Source organism: Chiloscyllium plagiosum, chromosome 4 (assembly GCF_004010195.1).
Source record: "Chiloscyllium plagiosum isolate BGI_BamShark_2017 chromosome 4, ASM401019v2, whole genome shotgun sequence".
Classification (NCBI taxonomy): domain Eukaryota; kingdom Metazoa; phylum Chordata; class Chondrichthyes; order Orectolobiformes; family Hemiscylliidae; genus Chiloscyllium; species Chiloscyllium plagiosum.
Genome location: NC_057713.1, coordinates 53,861,305 through 53,887,872, shown reverse-complemented (window position 1 = coordinate 53,887,872; position 26,568 = coordinate 53,861,305). Strand labels below are relative to the sequence as shown.

General features: G+C 39.8%; 1 protein-coding gene across 1 annotated transcript in view; it reads right to left on the bottom strand.

Annotated features, from left to right (window-relative positions):
• Positions 1-834: 834 nt before the first annotated feature.
• Positions 835-26,568, bottom strand: part of LOC122549046 (N-acetyltransferase ESCO1-like) — a 41,969-nt gene continuing 16,235 nt past the window's right edge. Inside the window, exons 3-10 of the mRNA XM_043688228.1 lie at positions 24,051-24,159; positions 21,762-21,828; positions 13,102-13,222; positions 9,248-9,379; positions 8,234-8,323; positions 4,961-5,104; positions 4,455-4,639; positions 835-1,362 (exon numbers count right to left, since the gene is read on the bottom strand). Coding sequence (XP_043544163.1) covers positions 1,230-1,362; positions 4,455-4,639; positions 4,961-5,104; positions 8,234-8,323; positions 9,248-9,379; positions 13,102-13,222; positions 21,762-21,828; positions 24,051-24,159 — 981 coding nt within the window. The 3' untranslated portion in view covers positions 835-1,229. The remainder of the gene's footprint in view (positions 1,363-4,454; positions 4,640-4,960; positions 5,105-8,233; positions 8,324-9,247; positions 9,380-13,101; positions 13,223-21,761; positions 21,829-24,050; positions 24,160-26,568) is intronic.

The following is a 26,568-nucleotide window of genomic DNA, read 5'->3' as shown; positions in this document are numbered from 1 at the left end:
AATCCTAAGTGTTGTTTAGGCCTGTTTAGTTCTGATAAAACTATACGTTATTTAACATGACAGAAGAAGTTTTAAAAGGCAAGTTCTTCAGCCTCTTGCCTTCAGATCTAATTGTTCTCTCCATCACAAATCAAAAATCAAGACTCAATAGTACAGATCAAAAACAAACAGCATGGAAGTGGGAGGAAATAGAGGTCGTCAGTAAATTTTACTGCAGTGTTTATCACAGAGGTTGGTCATAGCCTTTCAATCATGTTTTGAAGAAATAGCTTGCTTACAGATGTTATTGCACAGGTTCTCCCTTTAGAGTTTTAAAATAAAGCCTATGAAAGTTACTGTAGTTATCCAATAGAGAGTTCGACCAGTTGAAACCACTGCATTTAATCTCAAAGTTTGACCTACACTAAAAAGGCACAATCAGATTTATATATGCTACTCTTAGTAAATTACACAAATCTTTTCAAAACCAGAGTCAAGACACTAATACCAGGTGCCCATTTTCCTTCATCTTGGACACCAAATATTGCAGTGGTTTAACATCAATACTAAATGAGGTATTACATTTTGAACAATGACAACTGGAGATTTCCAGAGATTTTAATAGTTTGATAAAATATGCAACTAAATCAAACAACTTCAAAAGCAGAGTTTTTACTACAGCGGTCCAATTTCCCTGAAAGCAAACTAGGAAAGTTCCAGTATCATCTTCTACAATGACCTAGATATCAGACCACTCACTTCATTCTCCCAAAGGAAAAACACATTCAAAGCTGCTTGTTTGCTGACAAACCAAACAAGTCATAGAACCGTTTAGAAACACCAACACTAATTGTCTTAGTTTTATAGCATATTTTATGTACATTGTATAACAAGTTTTCAACATTTTTACAGTTAATGATTTGCCTGCCTTACATAAAATCTGTAAACATGAATAAACTAAAAGGCATGCTTTTCTGAAAGAGTCAAACTATTTCAGTTTCAAAATAAAAATAAAAATCAGATTTTTCAAATGTTACTGCATCCATTCCAGTTTTCTAAAATATAAAAACAACCATTTGGTTGCAATCAGTCCTGAGTTCACATTAATAAAAAGTAACAGTTCCTTCAGTCTAGCTCCCAAAAACATGGGTCACATTTGTGAAGAGTTCACACACAACTACACCAATTGTCAAAAGCTGTATTAAGACATCATCACCATTAATTGCGAAGTCTCATATCAATCTGTGAGGTTAGCTGACAAAGTTGTATACAAGGAATCTGGGTGTTCCACAATACTGCGTTGCAAAGAGTTTGCCATCTGGAGTCGGGTCGGAGAATGCAATCTCATCTTTACTCAAATACGATCCATATACAAAACTGCTCCTGGAAAAATAATAAATGTTTTATTTTAAAATTGAATACAGTATCATTGTCAGTAAATTAAAGGGCATAACCTGCTAAACATGGCTGGACATTTTTGGGTCCAGCTTCACATACACTCTTGATTTCCCCTTGTTGCACAAAAGATGTTCCTTTAGATAATTAGCGATTTCCACACCTTACACATGTCCCTCAAAACTACATTTCAGAGTCAGTTTAACCAAATTAATGAAAAAAATTCTAAATACATTTCTTTATGGAAATATAAATATCATTTACATAACACATCCAATTAGATGAATGCTTCACACCATTTTATTGGAGAAGTGGGTTTTGGAAGTGAGCAATTTAGAATAGAGAAAAAAGGGCAAGAAACAAAGATATGATCGAAGTTTTAATTAAAGCAGGAGGTTAAAAGAAGCAAGAACGTAGTGCATTTATACTAAAATATACCATTGCAGTTTTCAAAATGGTCTCTTTCTGCACTATAGTGATTCTATGATTGTATGAAAGGAGGCTGGCAGAATTAAGGTGACATTAATATGGCTACAACAGGACGCAGAAAAAAATCACAATATAATTTGGTAAAGCCTGCTCACATTTTAGAAAAGGGAAATTGCATTTTAAAAATCTGTTACTTTCTCTGCAATTTGTAGATGTAGTAATATTTAGATTTTTAAAAAGCAAGTGCCACAGCATGTTATTATACAAACAGATCATGAGTATTGGGAGCAATATATTAGTATTGATTGATTAATGGAAGGACAAGTTATTTAAAATTTTAGGGGGTGGTCTGTACTTAGGCCTTATAATTACAACATGCATTAATTATACAGATGAGTACAAAGTATCCAAATTTTCCATCAATCAGAACGTTTGGTGGGTAAATAGACAATGAGAAGGACACAAAAGATGCAAATGGATTTAGATAAAGTAAATAAGCAAGAACATGACAGACAGAACTTGTGGGGAAGCAGGTGGTTATCCACTTTTTAAAAAAAAACTCTTATTCTCCTTTCTAAAGACATGAAAAACTGTGAAATCATGGTATTCGGACAGACTTGGGTGACCCTCCACCGGATTGCTGAAAGCATCAAGGAAAAGGATATAGTGAACAATCATAAGACCATAAGATGATGGAGCCCAAGCAAACTATTCAGCCCAAACAGTCTACTCCATAATACTTTGGCTGATCCGATAATCCTTAGCTCTGCTTTCCCCCATAGCACTCAATTCCCTTCCTCATTAATAATTTATCTCAGCTTCAAAAATACTTAACGATCCAGCCTTAGCAAATGCTATGATAGCCTTTATTACAAAAGGGGAATTACAGGCCATGAGCCTTACTTCAGTGGTAGGGAAATTATTGGAGAAGATTCTTAGGTATAGGATTTACTGCATTTGGAAAAATATGGATTTATTAGCAATAGACAGCATGGCTTTGCATGGGGAAGGTCATGGCTCACAAATGTGATTTAACTTCTTTTGAGGAAATGAAAGATGATTGATGAGAGCAGGGTGGAAGATGTTTGCTATACAGACTTTAGAAGGCCTTGACAAGGTCCCTCATTGCAGGCTGATACAAGAGATACAAGTCACATGGTATCCATAGAGAGCTGGTAAGATGGATGCAGAACTGGCTTTAGGGAGGGTGAGGGAGAGAGACAGAGAGGGAGGGCGAGGGGGAGGGGAGGGGAGGGAGAATAGTGGTGAATGCTTTTCAAACTGGTGATTAGTGGTGTTCCGCAGGGGTCAGTACTGGGACCCCTGTTTGTAATATAATTTATTTGGAGGAGAACAAAAGGGTGGCCGATTTGTCATTTTGCAGATCACACAGATTGGGGAACCTGCAGTTAACAAGTCACAGAAAACCTGCACACAGATGTAGCAGATAATAAAGAAAGCGAATGGAATGTTGACTTTTATAGCCAAAGGAATAGAATATAAAAGGTAAGGAAGTATTGTTGCAACTATACAAGGCATTGGTAAGACAGCACCTAGAGTTTTGTTCCTCTTATTTAAGGTAAGATGCAGTGGCATTGGAGGCAGTTCAGAGGAGTTCACTAGATTGATCCGAGAGATGAGGGGTTTGTTGTATAAAGAGCGATTGAATAATTTAGGCCTATACTCTCTGGAATTTAGAAGAATGAGGGGAGATCAAATGGAGATATTTAAGACGATTAAACAGATGTGGAGTGGATGCTTCCTCTTGTGGGACATTCTAGGATGAGGTGTCAGTCTTAGGATAGCAAATTTAAAACAGAGTTGAGGAGATACAACTTCTCCCAAAGGGTTATGAATCTGTGGAATTCGCTACCCCGAAGTGCGGTGGATGCTGGGACAGTGAGTAAATTAAAAGGAGGACTTAGACAGATTATAAGTGATGAAGGGTTGAAGGTTTATGGGGAGAAGGCATGAGGTGAGGGATGAGGAGCATATCAGCCATGATTGAATGGCAGAGCAGACTCGATGAGTCGAGTGGCCTAATTCTGCTCCTCTTTCTTATGAGCATATAAGGAGGACTGCCAGAGGATACAGCAGGATAAAAATAGGCTGGAGACTTGGGTGGAGTTTAATCCAAACAAATACAAGGTGATGCATTTTGGGAGATCTCTGCAGGCAGAAACTATACAGTAAATGACAGAATCCTTAGCAATATCAACATTTAGAAGGATCTAGATGTACAGGTCAACTGTTCCCTGCAAGTGGCAAAACAAGTGGATAAGGTGGTCAAGGAGGCCATGGCATGCTTGCCTTCATTAGTCTGGGAAGAGTCATGTTGCGGCTGTAACGAACTTTACTTCGACCACATTTGGAATATAGTGTACAGATCTGATTGCCTCACTACCAGGAGGACATGGAGGCTTAGGATAGAAATAGTTTACCAAGGTATTGCCTGGCTTGGAGGGTATTAGCTATGGGGAAAGATTGGACAAACATGGTTTGTTTTTACTTAAATGTCAAAGGATGAGGGGTGAACTGATAGAAGTTTACAAAATTGAGAGGCATGGATAGAAGATTTATTTGTGGATTGCAACTACATATCTATATTTTGAAAACCTGAAGACATACTATACATGCAGGTTTTTTTTTACCTAAGGCAGTCAGTCATTCTTGTTGCAATTGCCTTCCGTCGCATCATACTGAAGACCCATACCCTACTTATTCCACAGATTGCAGGCTCTGGATTGGTTGAACAACACCACGCTCGTTGGCGTTCAAGCATAATTGCATCACTTGATGATTGCTGATTGGCTTTATCTGCTATAACTCTGAAGCCCTGCAAAAATTAAAATAGGAAAAAGGCTTTCACTTCCATTGATTTAAACAGAACAGATTGTTGTCTGTAAAAGGATGATTATTTAGCTTGCCAGTTTTAAGCAACTATACAAAATGCTAATTAGAGAACTGGAATAAGGAAGGAAATTTTTAAAAATGCACCACATAAACAACTGTACTGACCCGACATATTCTGCTTTCTACTTTGCTGTTTACAAATTGGAACATCGCTCTTTGCAATAAGTGACTGTTTATAACTACATTCAAAATACAAATGGAATAATTTCTAAACTGATTTTTAAAACGTTGAAAAATTACAAACCTGCTGTATGTGTTCTGCAATTAAACAGCCAACTACTTTCCGCTCATTAGAGATGAAAAGAAGTGTCTTTGTCCTGGAAGGACACTTAAGTTCTGCTGGCTGAAACCCAAGGTCATTATCAACAACTTCTCGAATCTCTTCAACCTGTGGTAAATATAATTGTGTATTGAGACCAATATGTTACTGAACTTAGCCTTTAAATGATCTTTATGTTCTTATAATAGAAACAATCCCTTGCAAGTTTACACAGGTTGATATTCAAAAGTGTTTACGCACACCTTAGAGGTTTATAAATCATGACGGGTGAATGATTTATAAGGTGAATGGCAGGTACCTTTTCCCTAGGATGGGGGATTTCAAGACCAGAGGCCATATTTTTAAGGTGAGAGCAGAAAGATTTAAAAAAGAAAGAGGGGCAATTTTTAAAAAATTAAAAACAGGAGTAGCTCATGTGTAGAATGAGCTCCCAAAAAAGTGTTGATGTGGGTACAGTTAAAACATTTAAAAGACATTTGGATATGTACATGAATAAGAAATGTTTGAAGCTATATGGGCAGGTGGGACCCATTTAGTTTAGGGATCATGAATGGCATGGACTGGTTAGACTGCAGGATCTATTTCCATGCTGCATGACTCTCTAAAGGCACAATGCTTTTAACATCCATAAATAAAAAACACCAGAAAGCATGAAACCAGAAGATAAAACAAAAATGCTATGAATACATAGGTTAGTCAGTTGACTTTAAAAAAGTCTTAAATTTGTAGTTTTTCATCAAAGCATAGTTGCTCAGGCATTGTTTTAAGCTACAGAATCAGTAGAATCCTATTATTTCAAAGTTCTGATGATCATTGATGGCAGCACAGGTAAGAATACATTTAGATAAAATTTCAATGTGTACTTTAAGATCTCATCTGCATGGAAACATTTCATAGAAAATCAAAATTACAAAAACCAATTGTTTGGTCATTACCAAGGTCATTTATAAGAGCTTGCTTCTCCCAGATGGGTGCTGTGGTTCCTACATTATAAGGGTGACTTTCATTAGTCTGATGTGCTTTGGAATGGCCTAGTGTCATGAAAGGCGTTGTGTAAAAGTAACTGTCTTGCTTTACAAGATGTTGTGAAACTTGAAAGGGTTCAGAAAAGATTTACAAGGATGTTGCCAGGGTTGGAGGATTTGAGCTACAGGGAGAGGATGAGCAGGCTGGAGCTGTTTTCCCTGGAGCGTCGTTGGTTGAGGGGTGACCTTATAGAGGTTTACAAAATTATGAGGGGCATGGATAGGGTAAATAGGCAAAGTCTTTTCCCTGAGGTCAGGGAGTCCAGAACTAGAGGGCATAGGTTTAGCGTGAGGGGGGCAAGATATAAAAGTGACCTAAGGGGCAACTTTTTCACACAGAGTGTAGTACAGGTATGGAGTGAGCTGCCAGAAGAAGTGGTGGAAGCTGGTACAATTGCAACATTTAAAAGGCATTTGGATGGGTATATGAATAGAAAGGGTTTGAAGAGATATGGGCCGGGTGCTGGTAGGTGGGACTAGATCGGGTTGGGATATCTGGTCGGCATGGATGGGTTGGACTGAAGGGTCTGTTTCCATGCTGTACATCTCTATGACTCTATGACTTTTAAATACAGGTTTTAGTTCATTACATTGAATTTAATTAAATGCTGTGAGAATTCTTAAAAGTCATTGAATCCAACTTTGTACAATTTACATGATTTGTGTTCCTCAGAGGTCTAAATGAACTTAATAGGGAATTGCATATTTCACTCTGGTTTTGAAGAAGAGTGAAAGGAAAACCAGGGAATTACAGTCCAGTTAGCCTAACATTCATAGTGGAGAAATAGTTGGATTCTATAATCCAACACCGTAAATTTTCAGTTAATCGGGGACAGCCAGCATGGATTCATGACAGGTCATGTCTGATAAACCTCAGTTTTTTGTAGAGGTGACTAATGTAGAGGACGCAGGAACGTCAATGGATTTTTTTAATAGGATCTTCCACAAGGCATTTAATAAAGTCACACATAAGAGACCATTAACCAAGGCAGAAGCACAGGCAATGAGGGGCAAATTACTGACATGGCTGGGGAATTGGTTGAGTGGCAGGTGATAGAAACTGGGATAATGGGTAGTGACACAAACTGGCAGGAAACGACTGATAGTATCCCACAAGGATGTGTTAGGGTCTCAACTATTCACATTATTAGAGTCATTGAAAGTTATATATCCAATTCACAATGTAGATGTCAGCATAACATTATAAAGGAGTATTTAAATACTAGGTGAATGGGCAAAACAACTATGGAAAATAGATATCAACACAAGTATCCTTTGGATGAGAAAGGACAGATTAGGGTATTTTCTAGATGGTATGAAGTTTAAATACAGTGGCTGTCCAAAGAGACTTGGAGGTTCAGATGCATAGATCTTTCAAATGTCACAAACAGATGCAGAAAATAATCAAGGCAGTAATGAAAGGCTATCCTTTATATCTACAGGACTTGAAAAGAAGGACACAAGTTATGCTGCAGTACAAAAACCTGGTTAGAGCCTACTTGGAAAACTTAGAACAAATCTGGGTACCAAGTGTTAGGGAGGATGTATTGGATTTGGAGAGAATACAACACACGTTTAGAAGAATGGCACTTGGATTTCATGGGTTAAGCAATAAGGAGAGATTATACAAATTGGGACTTTTTTTTCCCTAAACTTAATAGGTTAAGGGGTGATCCAACCGAAGTCAAAATATTAACAGGAAAAGACAGGCAAGATAAAGATAAAATATTTTTAGGGATTGGAGGTTCTAGAACTAAACGGCATAGTTTAATACTGAAGACCAGACTGTTCAGGAGAGTCGTTAGGAAGTAATCATACACAGGAGGAATTTTGGAAAGCTCTTCCACAAAAGGCGGTTGATGCTAGACCAGTTGTTAGTTTTATGTGAGAGATAGATAATTTTTTTTTAAATTAAGCAGTATTTAGTGTTGAAAGCTAAAGGCAGGCATATGGAGTTAAGGTCACAATAAATGATAGACAGGTTAAGGGGCTAAATGGCTTACTCCTTAGGATTTCAACTGTAATATTTTTAAGATGGAATAATTTTTAATAATCATTTAAAATTAAATTACAATCATTTAATAAACAATGGCATTTTCTGGGATTTCTGAAGTCATGCTGAATTTGTAGCATACAGAATGTTTCCTGTAAGGTGCACCCAGGTTTCTGAACAAAGCAGAACAGTAAACTGTGGTAAAGAAAACATAGCTACCTTTTTTAAGGCATATTTTGGATCATCGGGAAGAACCATTATTATTTTACCATCAGGATATTCACCTAAAATTCGCTCCTTCTTCCAGCCCTAGTTGAAAAATCAGTTTAAAATTAGATTTAAAATGATCATTTGACACTAATAAGAAATAGCATCTATGCAAATTGTGAAATATTTATTCATATTAGTCAATGTACCAGTATTAAACACAATTCAACTAGCATGTTTTATTCAAACTGGAGCATTAAGGTTAACACAGGGACTGGGAGGAAAAAAAATGTACAGAACCACAAGGGAAGCCCCACAAAATGCTTCAATGATGCGAAATTTCAATTTGAGGCACAGTGATCATCTCCAATATATTTGTAGTTTTGGAACGAGAAATGATCTTCCCAGAATGGAAATTACAATTTAAAGAGAGCAAGGTTTTCACATTCCAAGTGGTGCCCTCCTTCAGTACTGATGTCTTTTAAAGATGAAAAACAATCCACTTTAAGACATTGCAAAGTAGCAAGGTTTGTTAAGATGACTGAAATGTGCTTCATCCTCACTCTGCTGCAAAGGATGTTATTTTTGAAAGGGTGAAGGAAGAAAGAAAGGTTGTGCTGAAAATGCAATTTACGCAACAGTTCAGCAGCTATATCAATAGAGTTTTGACACTGCTCACATCACCCTCTCCAGTGAAGAGGGCACAGAAAACCAAAATGCAGAATAATGATTTGAAAAAACTAACTTATAGTGATGGCAAAATTGAGGAATTTTTTTAAAATATAAAAATCACACATTTAAAATACTTTCAAATATTTTATGCCAGTCATTCATACTGATCAGCTGCAAGTCTTTGCACCCATTCTATCCTTTTACTAGAAGAATGATCATTACACTTCAGCATGTTTGTGAATGGCAGATATAATGATAACTGCAGTCCCCATCACTTTATTCGAGACTAACTTCACACTGTCAAAGCAACCAAAATTTCAAACCACCTCAACTTATAATGCACTGTTTACTTACCACATATTTTACAGCACTAATAAAACGTTTGTGAAACTGAAAATGCTGAGCTTCATCTTCTGGAATAGAAGCTGCATACAACATTCCACATGTGGTGCAGGAAATAGCTCCGATTCTTTTCTGTCCAGCATCCTGTAGAAATAAATATAAACTTAATTACATATACCTTCAGTGCAGTCTTGCATCCACATTTTTTTTTTTAAAACATTACAGAGCAGTACAGGCCCATTGGCCCTTGATGTTGCGCCGCCCTGTCATACTAATCTGAAGCCGATCCCACCTACACTATCCCATGTACTTCCATATGCCCGTCCAATGATGACTTAAATGCACTTAAACTTGGCGAATCTACTACCGTTGCAGGCAAACATTCCATACTCTTACTACTCTGAGTAAAGAAACTACCTCTGACATCTGTCTTATACCTATCTTCCCTAGTGGTGTCCCCTTGTGTTTGCCATCCCTATACTTGGAAAAAGGCTCTCCCTATCTAACCCTCTGATTATCTTGTATGTCTCTATTAAGTCACCTCTCAACCTTCTTCTAACGAGAACAGCCTCAAGGCCCTCAGCCTTTCCTTGTAAGACATTCCTTCCAAACCTGGCAACATCCTAGTAAATCTCCTCTGCACCCTTCCCAAAGCTTCCACATCCTTCTTATAATGCGGTGACCAGAACTGTACACAATACTTCAAGTGTGGCCGTACCAGAGCTTTGTACAGCTGAGCATAACCTCCTGGTTCCAGAACTTAGTCCCTCTATTAATAAAAGCCAAAAAACTATGCCTTCTTAACAACCCTATCTATCTGGGTGGCATTTCTATTTAAATTATACCAAGCCTACCTCACAACAGTGACAACACTTCAAACGTGGCTTTGGGAGATCCAAATATTGTGAAAGATGCTATTTAAACACAAACCTGTTTTCCAATTCACTAAAATGGAAATCTATCTACATGTCACACTCTGCACTTACAATTGCCCATTCATTGAATGATAGAAAATAGGTGCAGGAATATTGGGCCCTTTGCGCCTGCACTACCATTCAATATGATCATGGCTGATTATGCAATCTCAGAATCCCATTCCGGCTTTCTCTTCATGCCCTTTGATCTCTTTAGCTGCAAGAGCCACATCCAGCTTCCTCTTGAATATATCTAATGAGCTGGCCCCAAGCTTACTGTGGTAGAAAATTCCACAGGTTCACAACTCTTAAGTGAAGAAATTCTTCCTCATCTCAGTCTTGAATGGCTTATGCCTAGATCCCCAGTTCTAGACTTCACCAACATCAGGAACATTCTTCCCATATCTAGCCTGTCCAGTTCCAACAGGATTTTATATGTTTCTATGAGATCGCCTTCATTCTTCTAAATGAGAGAGTACAAGCCCAGCTGATAAAGTCCTTCCTCATATGTGAGTCCTGCCATCCCAGGAATCAGTCTGGTCAACCTTCGCTGGACTTCCTTAACAGCAAGAATGTCCTTCCTCAGACTACGAGATCAATACTGCACACTGGTGGGCGGCACGGTGGCACAGTGGTTAGCACTGCTGCCTCGCAGCGCCAGAGACCCGGGTTCAATTCCCGACTCAGGCGACTGACTGTGTGGAGTTTGCACGTTCTCCCCGTGTCTGCGTGGGTTTCCTCCGGGGGTTCCGGTTTCCTCCCACAGTCCAAAGATGTGCAAGTCAGGTGAATTGGCCATGCTAAATTGCCCGTAGTGTTAGGTAAAGGGGTAAATGTAGGGGTATGGGTGGGTTACGCTTCGGCGGGTCGGTGTGGACTTGTTGGGCCGAAGGGCCTGTTTCCACACTGTAAGTAATCTAATCTAATCACAATACTCATCGTGTTTCATCACCAAGGCCCCATATAACTGCAACAAGACATCCTTACTCAAGGTTACGACGCGGTTCCCCATGGGAGACAGATTAGCAAGGTTAGATCTCACGGAATACAGGGAGAACTAGCCATTTGGATACAGAACTGGCTCAAAGGTAGAAGTGAGAGGGTGGTGGTGGAGGGTTGTTTATCAGACTGGAGGCCTGTGACCAGTGGTCTGCCACAAGGATCGGTGCTAGATCCTCTACATTTTGTCATTTACTTAAATGATTTGGATGTGAGCATAAGAGGTACAGTAAGTAAGTTTGCAGATTACACCAAAATTGGAGGTGTAGTGGGTTACCTCAGATTACAACAGGATCGTGACCAGATGGGCCAATGGGCTGAGAAGTGGCAGATGAAGTTTAATTCAGATAAATGCGAGGTGCTGCATTTTGGGAAAGCAAATCTTAGCAGGACTTATACACTTAATGGTAAGGTCCTAGGGAGTGTTGCTGAACAAAGAGACCTTGGAATGCAGGTTCATAGCTCCTTGAAAGTGGAGTCACAGGTAGATAGGGTAGTGAAGGTCACTTTTGGTATGCTTTCTTTTAATGGTCAGAGTATTGAGTACAGGAGTTGGGAGGTCATGTTGCAGCTGTACAGGACATTGGTTAGGCCACTGTTGAAATATTGCGTGCATTTTGGGTTTCCTTCCTATCAGAAAGATGTTATGAAACTTGAAAAGGTTCAGAAAAGATTTACAAGGATGTTGCCAGGGTTGGAGGATTTGAGCTATAGGGAGAGGCTGAACAGGCTGCGGCTGTTTTCCCTGGAGCGGAGACTGAGGGGTGACCTTCTAGAGGTTTACAAAATTATGAGGGGCATGGATAGGGTAAATGATGGGTATATGAAAAGGAAGGGTTTGGAGGGATATGGGTCGGGTGCTGGCAGGTGGGACCAGATTGGGTTGGGATATCTGGTCGGCATGGACATGTTGGACCGAAGGGTCTGTTTCCATGCTGTACATCTCTATGATTATATGCATTTTATCAAAGTTTTTCATCTTGTGTGCATCACATTTTGCAGCAACAACAACAACACTTCCACTGTATGAGGAGTGCGCTATTGGTCCGCGATTGTTATCTGACTGGTAGATGCATTGCCATGGACATGATTTGGAGATGCCGGTGTTGGACTGGGGTGTACAAAGTTAAATCACATGAAAGAAGTGAAACTATCACTGTATTCTAACAGATGAAAGGCTTAACAGACAATCAATTTTTCAATGTATAATTTCAGTTACATCACACTGTAAATTTTTGCGATAAATTCTGTGTTACGATCGAGCCATCCACTATCATCTGATGAAGGAGCGTCGCTCCAAAAGCTAGTGTGCTTCCAATTAAACTGTTGGACTATAACCCGGTGTTGTGAGATTTTTAACTTTGCCATGGACAGTGCACCTAGTTAACTGTCAGTCAGCATTAATATCAGATTTTGTTTAAATTTTAAACCAGCAGGGTGATTTTGGTCAGAGAAATATCCTGGCAATCAATTAACCAGCAAATGATTTTCACCTATTTTATTGAATTGAAACAGGCACAATGCAGTGCTTACTCCAAAATCTCATTGTCCAATCACTAGAGAAAGAAGCTTACATTCATGTAATTAGTGCAAGTTATTGAACATGTCATCTCGCAAATGAAACAACGCAAGTTAGTAATTAATCAGATTCTTTTAGTTTTGTAGGAGTTATTGTTTTAAGTCAGCCTAGCTTTGCCCACTTCTGACACAGTACAATTTTAAATTCCAAGTTAAAGACAAGTAATTGAAATGTCTAACTGTGACAACCTGTATCCCAGATATCGGTGGAGATCATAAGTTAGACAGTGGTTGAAGATACATTTCACATATTAACAAATGAACTTTGCTCTTCGACGTGCTAACTTTTTGCAGCAAACCCTAAGAACAGATCCAATTAACAATAGGGTTCAAAAAAGTAACATGATCTCCTACTTAATGTGAGTGGACACTTACGATGTTTGATTGCTGAACTCCATCTCCTGCTGTGATGATTGGTTTAGTTTCTTTCTGTACACAAAGTTCAGAGGGATCTGCAGTGTTCTTCACTACAGTTGGCTGATTAGACAAAGATACACTTTGAAAGAATAAAAGTTAACATTGTTTGTTAAAAAATAGAATATTTTCTCAAACTGTACTTTTATCAACTCTACAATTTATATTTAGAGGGAAGACAACTAGGACTACATTATTCACATATAATTGTACCTCCATTCAACCAGTTGTTGCCAAGATATCTAGTCACGAATAAAAGCAGAAACTTCTAATCGTGATCACAATATTACTTCGTATAATGTTTTCAAGCCAAGCAATGTCTCCTCTCAAGTACTTGATGAAGAGGACATCAATGAACATCCTGAAAAATGACCAATAATTGAAAGCCCCAGAAGAACTGTGTTTTGGTCGAAGCAAGGATGCACAGCTTCCATAATAAATCAGGCATACTGAGGAGTGAGGAGCAAAAATATAATAGTGGCATATTATTGTGCATTATTTCTTGCTTATCACATTTGATTGCAAATAAACCCATTGAAAGAGTTCTTTCGGATACGGATTTTTAAGATATATATAGATTTCAATTTACAATTTTACAATTTCACATGAAGTGAAGTACTGTATCCATGCAACTACTGGGAAAATGGAAGCGGGCTTCCTTACTAAAGTTTAAAATAGATGACAGGAATTTGGCTGTTTGCAAGAACGAAGCAGGCTGACTGTGAAAATTTTAAAAAAAGCTTCTTCAGGAAACCTGTTGAAGCACCAACAGTTACAGTGAACTCAAAATTTGAGAGCAACTGGTCATCACCAAGACCGTAATAATTTCCTTATAGTCAAACCTGTAATCTTCACCCAAGTGTGAATGCTTTCACCTAAATTGAAGTGTATCAGTCATCCACATACTACCTATAGCTTTGAAAGTCTATTGCTCAGATAAATAGGATTGTCCCTTCCAAAAGATGGGGGACCTTTCTCGCTCTACTAAGTACCTGCAACACAAAAAACATTATTTGGTCCAACTGGTCCACATTGGTGTCTCTGTTCCATACAAACCTTCAACGTTTCAGTATTTTGCTGCTTATTAATGTTAGAAGTCGAGACTGTTACCTCAAAACATTCTCTAGATTTAGCTATGTTAGTCATAGTCATACATAGCCCAAATGTGTTAAATGTAGGGTTATGCCTGGGGAAATCAATCTAATAATAAAATATCCTGGAATGTAATTAGAGTAACGCTTTACAATTTGAAATGGACAGTCACATACTCTTTCAAACTGAGAAAACACAATGAGATAAGGCCAATTAATAAAGTTATTGATTTCTTGGTTTGATGGTGTGCATAATTATGATTAGAATTAGTTTGCACACCAACAGATGCCAATTAAGTTATGTAGTAGTCCCAACAGGTGACTTTAATACTCAGTGGGGGTCTCTACTTTTCCATCTACATTGATACCCTTAGATTCTCGACTAGTAAGAGTGTCAATCAACTCAGCCGTAAAACATTTAATGACCAGCTTCCAACACTGTCTGAGAAACAGAATTTCATAGACTAACTACTCTCACATCTCTATCGTAAATGGCAAATCCCTTGTTTTTAAACCACGTTCGTAAGTTTAGGTTCTTCCATAAGGTGTCCTCTCATTCTTCTAAACTCCAATGGTTACAGATCCAATCTGTCCACCCTCTCTTCATAAGACAACATCTTCAGCCCAGGAATCAGTCAAGTGAGTATTTGCTGCACACACTTCCAATTTAATTATATCCTTTCTTAAATAAGGAAACAAAAAGTGAGTATAATTTTAAAGGTGAAACCCAGGAGGGTTTCTTCACCCAGAGGATGATGGGAACCTGGAATGCACTGCCTGGTAGAGTAGCTGAGGTTGGAAACTCAAGTTGAAAAATGTCGTGCTGGAAAAACACAGCAGGCCAGGCAGCATCTGAGAAGCAGCAGAATCGACGTTTCAGGCAGCATCTGAGGAGCAGCAGAATCGACGTTTCAGGCATAAGCCCTTCTTCAGGAATTCCTGAAGGGCTTATGCCCGAAACGTTGATTCTCCTGCTCCTCGGATGCTGCCTGGCCTGCTGTGTTTTTCCAGCACGACATTTTTCAACTCTGGTACTCCAGCATCTGCAGTCCTCACTTTCTCCGAGGTTGGAAACCTAACAACCTTTAAAAACTTATTCAGATTAGCAATTGAAATGTCATAATATTCATGGCTGTGGTCAATTACTGGATGACTTTCAATTTAGAATAGCTTTTTGTCAGTGTGGACTCAACACAAGGGCCTCTTCTGTACTTCTATTCTGTTAAACTAAAAGTATTCCAGACATTCTCACCAAAACCCTACACAACTATAGTAAAATGGTCTTTTTTATATTCAACCCTCCTTGCAATAAACACATTTCCAGCCTTAATTACTTGCAGCATTAACACTTTGTACTCATGTACTTGGTGTCCTAGATTCCTCTGTACAAAGCTCTCTATTTATAAAATATGAACTTCCCATTCATCCTGTACAAGTAGGCATAGACACATTTTCCCACATGATACCACATTCACGTTACCCATCTATATCCCTTTACAGTCTCCTGTCCTCAATTTACTCTCCACATATCTTTGCACTATCAGTAAACGTAACAAAGACGCATCTGGTCCATTCATTCAAATCATTGATATGGACTGCAAAAGTTGAGACCACAGCTGTGATCCATGTTGCATTCTACTTGTTACGCAAAGCCAGGCATTGCCGATTTAAACTGCTGTTCCCCATGAGCTAAATAATCCATGCAAATGTGTTACTGCCTACACTATGAGCTCATACTTTTTTTGCAATATCCTTTGATTTAGCAGCTTGTTAAATGCTTTCAGAAGCTTCAAGTATTTACACGGTTCCTTTATCCACTTGGTTTGTTACTTGCTCAAAGAACCATCAAAATATTGAAGCTTGATTTCCCTATCACAAGACTATGTTCACTCTGCCTGATCACAGTTATGATTTTCTAAGAGCTCCATAATCCCCTAATAGAGTCCAGTATTTTCCCATGACAGATGTTAAGCTATTTGGTCTGGAGTTTGCAGATTTTTCACTCCCTCCTCTCAAATATAAAAAGGAGCTAAATTTGCTATTTTTCACATGAGACCTTTCTAGAATCTAGAGAATTTTGAATTTTGGAAAATTACAACCAAAGCAACTACTTATTCAGTAACTATTTATTTTAATGAAGCCCATGAAGTAGGGGAGGATATATGAAACATTTTTAAGCACCTTAACCTTGTGATTGTAATAGTTTTTTTAAGTTCACCTTCCCCTTTATAATTATTTCTAGGATGTTACTTGCACCTTCTACAGTGAAGCTAGATGGAAAATATCTGTTCAGTTTGCCAGCCATTTCCTTTTTTCCTATTCATAACTGCCTAGATTTACTGTCTGGAGGATCAATGCTTAGTTTAGAGTTGTTATTTTCTTTAAGTATCTGGAGAAACTGTTGTTAGCTATTTTTAAGGCATCAAGCTAGCTATCTCTCGTACTCCATTTTCTCCCTTTTATGGTCCAATCTACTGATCCACAATTAAGTTTTGAAGAACTGATAGGTGTTTTCTTTCAATATGATACAATCTTTAACTTTCTTTGTTAGCCATGGTGTATTTACTCCTAGATCATATCTCCCCCCCCCTCACTTGTATATCTGCCACACCCTTCTTGTATATCTGCCACAGCATTTCTACTGACCTATCCCTTAACTTTCCAGTTCACTTTGTTTCTTCCTTTGACAACTGCTTCAGCTTTTCTTAATTCTGTGAGAAATTGCTTGAAAATAAGTACATTGGCTGAAAACTAGATCCAACTACCAAAATCAAAACAAATCCCAAAATATGAAGTTTTGTCCTTTTATCATTCTTGTTTTATAATTATATTTAAATCAATCAATCTACAGTTTTAGTTTATTGGTCCATTAAAGATGATTCAACAGTGCAGCAATTGGAAAACAATGACAGGATTGGGCAGAGTCAGCACGAACTGATGAAAACAGGCTTGACAAGTAGACTGGAAGCTTGTGAGCATGTAACTAAGCCAGTAGATGTGGGTCACTTGAATTTGACAGAAGGCTTTGAACAACATCCTATGAGATTAGCAAGTAAAATTAAAATGCATGAAATTGGAACGAACAGGTCATTTTCTGAATGACATTCAATGTCTAGTGGGGTACTACAAGGATCAGTGCTGGACCCAAGCTATTCACACACTATCCAAAGCTATTAATTATTTACATGAGGGAACGAAATTAAATATTGTTAAATTTGAAATCAAATCTGGATAAGAGGGTGAACTGTGAGCAGATTGCAGAGGTAGTTCAGTGTGATTTGGACAAGTTGAGTGAATGGACAAGAGCATTGCAGGTGACTTATAATGTGGGTAAATGTGAGGTTATCTAATAGCAAAAATAGGAAGGCAGATTATCTGAATGGTGATGGATTGGAAAAAGGGAGGTGCAACAAGACCTCATGTCTTTGGACACCAGTCACTGAAAGTAGGCATATAAGTGTACAGAAGGCAAATTGTATGTTAGCCTTCAAAGCTGGAGTATTCAAGTATAGGGATGTCTTGCTTCAATTGATCAGGGCCTTGGTGAGATCACACCCTGAGTACTGGTCTCCTTATTGGAAGATGGATGTTCTGGCAATAGCGGAAGCACAATAAAGATTTACCAGACTAATTCCTGGGATGGTAGGACTGGTGTATGAAGAGAGACAGCATGGTTAGGACTATATTCACTGGAATGTAGGAGAATAGGAGGTTCTCACAGAAACCTATAAAATTTTAAACAGGACTAGCCAGGATAAATGCTGGACGAATGTTCCTCATGGTCACAGTCTAAGAATACAGGCCATTTAGGCCTGACTCAAGGATTAATTTCTTCATCCAGGGAATGGTAAGCCTTTGGAATTCTCTACCGCATAAAACAGTTAAGGGCAAAACATTGAATGCTTTCAAGGAGTTGGATATAGTTCTTAGGGCTAAAGGCATCAAAGGTTATAGGGAAAAAGCAGGAGCAGGGTGGAGGATCAGCTATGATCAAATTGAATAGCAGAGCAGATTCAAAGGGCTAAATGGCCTCCTCCTGCTCCTATCTTCTTTACTTGTATGGTCTATGAGAACTTGATGGGTACCTCAATCATCTCACTAATTTCAATGCTGGAGGAAACAATGGCTCAAATTTTCCAAGAAGTGACAATCATCAACAGATCAAGATTAGAGTGGTGCTGGAAAAACACAGCAGGTCAGGCAGCATCTGAGGAGCAGGAAAATCAACATTTTGGGCAAAAGCGTTTTGCCCGAAATGTCGATTTTCCTGCTCCTCGGATGCTGCCTGACCTGCTGTGCTTTTCCAGCACCACTCTAATTTAGATTCTGATCTCCAGCATCAACAGTCCTCACTTTCGCCTAATCACCAACAGATCGCCAACTCACCCCTCCCTTCTTGCATTTGGACCCAACTCCTCATTTCTTGCTGGCACTTCCAATCCTGTGCAGAGCATATCTGAAATCCAATAGTTTCCAAGTAGAGCAGGATAGCGAGGTAAACTCAATTTGGCCTTTTTTTCCCCCCTCACTGTAGAAGCCAAATTTCTCAAGGTATCTGTATAGTTACTCATTGTCCTATAGTTGCAGGTAACCAATAGCATTTCCCACTAGTCCGATAGTGATCAATCCCCAAAAGCAATCAATCTTATTGTTCTTCTATAGCAATCAATAACCTCCCCCCATCCCGCCAAACCAATCTTTTCACCTGAGTGATCATTCACACTCTCCCCTCTGCCAAAAGAGCAATCAGCTTTTCCTACCCATGGCAGTGACAACATCCCCTTTCACACACTCCAACAGCGATCACTGGGAACCTACTCCCTCTTCATCCCCCAAACCCTTTATAGTAATCCTTCCCCTCATACCCTGCCAACAGCTACCTCTTCCCTCCTGCATGAAACTGTTCAATTACAGCCCCTCCACCTCAACCACAGACAGTTCTGACTTCAACCAGCCAGGAGCCAAAGATTTCAGAAGGTGGTTAAGGAGAGCAGGTGCTGCACAGGGACAGCCCAAGTATGTTCCAGGACTGAACTGAGCAATGTCCATCACTCAGTAGATGCTGACGGTCAGACTGGTCATATTTCAGTGGGTGATTGTGGTAGTAGATGGGAATTAAAGAACATTGTCCATGGTTTGGGGAGGGTGAAGGAGAGTGAGTACTGTCCATGGGCAGTGAACATTACCATGGGTGCAGGAGTGCTTTGACATTCCAGCTGATTTATACAGCTCAGGAGGCTTTAGACCAGCTATGAAAAGCTCTAACCAAATCTATGTAAATAACCAGTTGAGTGACTAAATATATAAATCAAGCAGAATTTGCTTGGTTCTGGCCAGTCACAGGTTTAAAGTTTAAAGTTTCTGCACAAGGTCAATGGATGAATGGGATTAAATTTGGACTTTTACAGGGTCCCACGAAACATCAGAAACCTAAATTGGAGGCCTGTTCCCAAGTCAGAAGATCAGGACTCATACTTGTAGATGGATAATTTAAAAACAAAAGGTGCGAGCGTGGTGCTGGAAAAGCACAGCGGGTCAGGCAGCATCAAGAGGAGCAGGAGGATTGACATTTCGAGCAAAACCCCTTTATCAGGAATGAGGCTGTGAGCTGAGGGGATGGTGAGATAAATGGGGGTGGAGGTAGCTGTGAGTGTAATAGGTAGATGGAGGGGGTGGTGGGGGGGGGGTAATGGTGATAGGTCAGTGAGGAGGGTGGAGCAGATAGGTGAGAAGATAGATGGATAGATAGAACAGGTCTGAGGGCGGTGCTGAGTTGGAAGGTTGGAACTGGGATAAGGTGGGCGGAGGAGAAATGAGGAAGCTGATGAAATCCACATTGATGCCATGGAGTTGAAGGGTCGCGAGGTGGAAGATGAGGTGTTCTTCCTCCAGGCGTCGGGTGGTTAGGGAGTAGCAATGGAGGCGGCCCAGGACCTGCATGTCCATGGCGGAGTGGGAGGGGGAGTTGAAGTGTTCAGCCACAGGGTGGTGGGATTGGTTGGTGCCATTGTCCCAGAGATGTTCTCTAGAAGACACTATCCCTTATTCCCAATTCCTCCGCCTATGCCACATCTGCTCCTAGGAGGACCAGTTCCACCACAGAACACACCAGATGGCCTCTTCTTTAAAGACCACAATTTCCCCCTTCCACGTGGTTGATGACAGCACATCTGATCCACTTCCCGCACCTCCACCCTTGAACTCCACCCCTCCAACCACAGCAAGGAGTTCCACCACAGAACACACCAGATGGCCTCTTCTTTAAAGACCACAATTTCCCCCTTCCACGTGGTTGATGATGCCCTCCAGCACATCTGATCCACTTCCCGCACCTCCACCCTTGAACTCCACCCCTCCAACCACAACAAGGACAGAATGTCCCCAGTCCTCACCTTCCAGCCCACCAACCTCCACATACATCGCATCATCCTGTACCATTTCCGTCACCTGCAAACGGATCCCACCACCAGAGATATATTTCTCTCTCCACCCCTATCCCTTTCTATAAAGGCCATTCCCTTCGCGACTCCCTAGTCAGGTCCACGCCCCTCGCCAATCCATCCTCCCCTCCCAGCACCTTCCCCTGCCACCACAGGAATTGCAAAACCTGCGCCCACACCTCCCCCCTCACCTCCGTCCAAGGCCCCAAAGGAACTTTCCAAATCAAAGTTTCACCTGCACTTCCACACGGCATTTACTGTATCCGTTCCTCCTGATGTGGTCTCTTCTCCATTGGGGAGACACCTTCTCTCAGAACGCTTCAGAGAACATCTCTGGGATACCCACACAAACCAACCCTACCACCCTGAGGTCGAACACTTCAACTCCCCCTCCCATTCTGCCAAGGACATGCAGATCCTGGGCTTCCTCCATTGCCACTTCCTAACCACCCGACACCTGGAGGAAGAATGCCTCATCTGCCACCTCAGCATTCTCCAACCATACAACATCAATTTCACCAGTTTTTCCTCCCCCCACCTTATCCCAGTTCCAACCTTCCAACTCGGCACCACCCTCAAAACCTGTCCATCTTCCTTCTCACCTATCCGCTCCACCCTCCTCTCCGAACTCTCAACATTAACCTCACCTCCACCTACCTAACAGACTCTCAGCTACCTTCCCCTCCTCCCTCAGCTCACAGTCTCTTTCCTGATGAAGGACTTATGCCCGAAACATTGATTCGCCTACTCCTCAGATGCTGCCTGACCACCTGTGCTTTTCCAGCACCACACTTTCGACTCTGATCTCCAGCATCTGCAGTCATCACTTGCACTTAATTTTAAAAAAAAAAGTCGATTGCAATTGAACCCATTGTCTTCAGATGTGGCTGACATACTCTTGAATCAAGGCTAATAGTTCAACATTAAAATTTATTAACATTGTGTAATAGTTTAGAAGCATGTTCTGTTTGTATAATTATTAACAAGTTTCATGCTAAATTGGTTAGTACAAGTTACTCATGTTATTCACTTATCCAAATTGGTCTGGTAAATGGTGGTTTCAGGAGTACTCTAAAACCATGACAAATACCTGGCATTCATCTTCAATGAATCAGGATTACTGAACAGAGTCCGTACCGTTTCTTTCAGCAATGACCCTACAATGTAATTCAGTAAAGACAAAAAATAAAATTTGAACTGAGCTAAACAGATACTACAACGAAATGAAAATTAGTCTGTGGGACAAAACATCAAACACAGTATGGGTATAAAATTCAATTAAGTATATCATGCCAACATTAACTTTGTTACCAAACTGACCTTCGAGGAATTGTGTCAGGGAAAGAAAGAGTATAACTTTGATTAAATTACTATACGTGAAAACGTCTGCAACTCAAGCCGAATTTCTTCAGAGGTAGACGGTAGGGACAAGGAGAGCAGAGATATCATTTAGCACTAACACAAATAATCTCTTCGGTGGAATATAAAGTAGCACAGTGAGAGTCACTGAGTTAGAGTTTTACAGCATGGAAAGAGGCCCTTCAGCCCATCTAGCACCTATCTACCTCATCCCATTTTCAAGCACTTTGCTACAATCTTGGATGCCATGGTACTTCAGTAATTATCTAAATACTACTTAAAAGTTGTGACGATTCTATCCACCTTTCAGATTATGAGTTCCAGATACCTGGGTGAAAAAAAAATTCTAAACCCCTCTAAACTTGTTGACCGCTATCTAAATCTAATCTAATTATTGGCGCCTCTACTCAAAGGAAAGGCTTCTTCGTATCTACTCTATCTTGATCCCTCATACTTCTGTGCCACTCTGGGGTTCCTCAGCTTTCCATGCTGTAAGGAAATCTGAGACCACCAACTCTCCCTTCACAGCTGAAAAGTTCCAATGCAAGTAACATTCTGGTGAATCTCCTCTGCATTCTCTCTAAATGTAATTACATTCTTCCGAGTGCCTGGAGTATGAACAGAAATGCAAACAGCACTCCAGCTGTGGCATAACTAACATCTTGCATTGTTCCAACATAACCTCCATCCTTGTGTTCAATACATTGACTAGTAAATGCAGGTATCCCTGATGCCTTCTTAACCACTTTACCTACCTATCCTGTTGCTTTCAAGGATCTATGGACATGCACATCAAGGCCCCTTCAATCCTCTATACTTCCTAGGGTCATAACTATTTGTTGTGTAGTTCTATCCCTTGCCTTGTTAGTCCTCTTGGTAGTTCAGTGATTAGCACTGCTGCCTCATAGCACCAGGGGCCGAGGTTCAATTTCACCCTCAGGTGACTGACTGTGTGTGCAGTTTGCACATTCTCCTCATATCTGCATGGGCTTCCTCCCACAGTCTAAAGATGCACAGGTAGGGGTGGGATGCCCTTCAGAGGTGGGCTTGATGGGTCAAATAGCCTGCTTGCACTCTGTAGGGATTCTATGATTCTAAAATGCTTCACCTCGCGCTTTGCAAGATTAAACTCCACTTCCCATTGTTCTGCCCAGCTAGTTCACATTATCCTGGCATCTAAGGTTGTCCTCCACACAACTGATCATCTCAGCAATTTGTGAACTTACTGATCAAACTTCCTACATTAGTGTCTAGACATTGATGAAAACTACAAACAGCAAGGGGGTCATCACCAAACCTGTGGTATGTCAGTGGAGTCCAGTTATAAAATAATTTTCAACCCTCTACCTCCTGCCACTAAATTGCCCATGAAGTCTTACCTTCTTGCCCAGTCTGTCATGTGAGACCTTAACAAAAGCCATACTGAAGTCCAGATGGACCACATCCACTACACCCTTATTCATATATCTAGTCATCTCCACACACAAAAGAAAAAATCAAACCTGTCAGACAGGATCAACGCCTGACAAAGCATTGCTGACTATATCTCCCCCTGACAAAGCTGTTAGAAAGAACAAAGAACGTGGATCTAGCCCTTCCTATAGAGCAATAATTATTTGCTCCTTGAAATGGTCTCATGTGAAAGGAGTTCACTAAATTCTATTCAAATTTCCGTAGAGCTAGGCCCATGGAATAAACAGACCAAACTTTACTAACTAACTCACTCCATACTATTGACATAGCAAATGAAAAGATGGCATTTGAGTAGGCATTTCTTTTTCTGATGTAGACCTTACCAAATGGTATTTTACACAATTAATTGAGGAGTTTGAAGATATTGGGCATGCGCATTACGTTTTTTTAAAAAATGTCAAGAATGCATTTCTTTCACACAAAATAAGGAAAAAAAGAAACAGACTTCTAGTCACTTATATATTCAATATTTGTTTAAACCAAGGAGGTAGCATCATACTGTATGTTTTCTGGTAGTTAACAGCAAGCATAATTTGTTCTACAATACCTTCTGATCCATTTTCCAATTGCTCTTTAACTGGTTTCAGCAGTAATTCAGTGGCACAGCTCTTTTCTGGACTACATTCAGGGCTCGACTCCAAATGTAACCTAAAACTCTGAAGGAAACAAATCTCATTCAGGTGGATGAGCAGGACAAGAAAAAAAAAGGAATTACACAAATCTGACTGTGTCTTTTTGGTAATGTTTTACTGCAGTGCTGAAACCCAATGAACCCACCTCAGCAAGTGCCCCAACCATAGCGGGGCAAGTCCAGCATCAAACTATTTAGTCAATTCAGGATTCACAGCACACTGGAATAAAGTAATTCTTGACACTGAGGAATTGCCTAAAACAGACTGCAGTCCATTTCGTTTTATAAAAATACAAGATTGGTAATTCTTCTCTGCTACGTGAATTTTCAAATTCCAAATAGGTGACTGAGTAGGATGCAATTGCAGCAAAGCTTTTAAATATCAATATTAATAAATGGGAAGTTTTAAGGAATGGCCTTTGACTGTAATTTATTCAATTTGGAGCAGCTTTAAAAGTTCCTTTGCTGGCTATACTAATTTCTGACAGTCTCGCTTCAGCTCTTTGCAGGTATAGACTCAAAAAAAAATTGCTTTCCCAACGTCACTAATTCAGGTCTCAAATAAATTAGCAGGAAATGGCAGGAAACAAACAACCTAAAGTTCAAGACTCAATTAGCCAGGTTTCCTTCAAAATGCAGATAATATTGAAAATGGAAAACTTCACAATTTTGGTTTCTTTTACATACCTAAAATATGCTTGTGATAATTAAAATAACTTTGGTAGTATTAAATGGAAAACTATAGAAAAGGTTAACATTAGCACAGGGAAACCTCTTGAAATAGTTTTACTAATCTTATAAATAGTTGTTATCTCAACACCTTAGAAACTAAATAGAAATGTATCTTAATATTTTGGACACTTAGAAGATATGATTGTGACAAAAATACTGTTGAATTAACACATTGTTAAAACGTTCACAATTTTAAAAAATAGAATGGTTTGAATTTAGTTGGGTCATTTGGAAAACATCAATTTTACACATTAGAAAGATTTTTTTTTGTTCATGGGAATGTAAGCGACTGGCAAGACCAGCACTTCACTTGGCTTATATTTGGGATGAATTTAGAGGAAAAAGTGTGGAAAGGCTGGTCTTGTTGGGAGTTCAGAATAAGCAAGAACCTTGAGATGCAAGCTCCTGACAGAACTTGTGGATATGGAAATAATGTTTTCATGTTTTCAGAGAGCCACTGATGAATAATCATTGAATTTTTAAAAGATACAGGCTGATGGACTTCCATCTTAGTATGGATTTAAGGTCATAGGAGCACAGAGCTGAACTCAGATTAATTGGTGTTTGCCAGTTAATTGAACATTAGTTCTCAACAATAGGAGCTATACTGCATTTGAACAGGTGGGGAGCTAATGTTCTCAAACATAGGATAAAAGTGTGAACAGTAAATCGAAGAAGAAAATGTAATGAAGTTAAGAGAAAGAGGTCAAGTGCAGTTTCTCAGATTGGCTGAAATTTGGTTATGGTAATAGACAAGGTTCTGGTCTGGAACAGCTTCTGCTCACTCTGTACATTTAAAATGTACATGTAGGATCAAAGTGAATGCTGCCTAAATTTGCAAATTATATTAAAACAGTCGACACTTAGTCTTCAGACAAGTTTCACCAACATGATCCCCTCAATCGAGGGCACTGACTGTAAAAGACAATAAAAAATAGCAACCACAGTTTGGCTGAGCCTGCCCTGCCATTCAACACACCTAATCTGACATTCCTATATCCATCTACTTGCCGTTTTCTCTGTAACCTTGACTCTCCTATTAATGAAGAATCCATCTATCCTAGCATTACCACGGATTCTACATCCCCTCCACTGCAAAAGTTCTCTGACAAGGAGGTATAAAGACTCAACCCTTGAAGAAATTCCTCCTCAATTCAGTCTTAATTTGGCACCCTTTATTCTGAGACTAATGCCTTTGATCCTAGAGTCTCCATGAGAGGAAACATTCTCTCAGTATTTACCCTATCAAGCCCTTTAAAAAAATCCTGTAAGTTTCAATTAGATCAGCGCCCATTCTTCTAAATTCCAATGAGTAGAGTGTCTCAACCTATTGAGCCTTTTCTCATAAGACAAAACCTTCATACCAGGGATCATCCTAGTGAACTTTCTCTGAACTACCACCAGTGAAATGACATCTTTGAATTAGGGGGCCAAACCTGCTCTCTGTAATCCAGATGTAACCTCACCACTATCCATACAATTGCAGTAAGGCTTCCCTACTCGTATACCCCAACACCCTTGAATTAAGGGCAACATTTTATCAGTCTTCCCAATTACCTGCTGTAAATGTGTTGCTGGAAAAGCGCAGCAGGTCAGGCAGCATCCAAGGAACAGGAGAATCGACGTTTCGGACATAAGCCCTTCTTCAGGAATGAGGAAAGTGTGTCCAGCAGGCTAAGATAAAAGGTAGAGGGGAGGGACT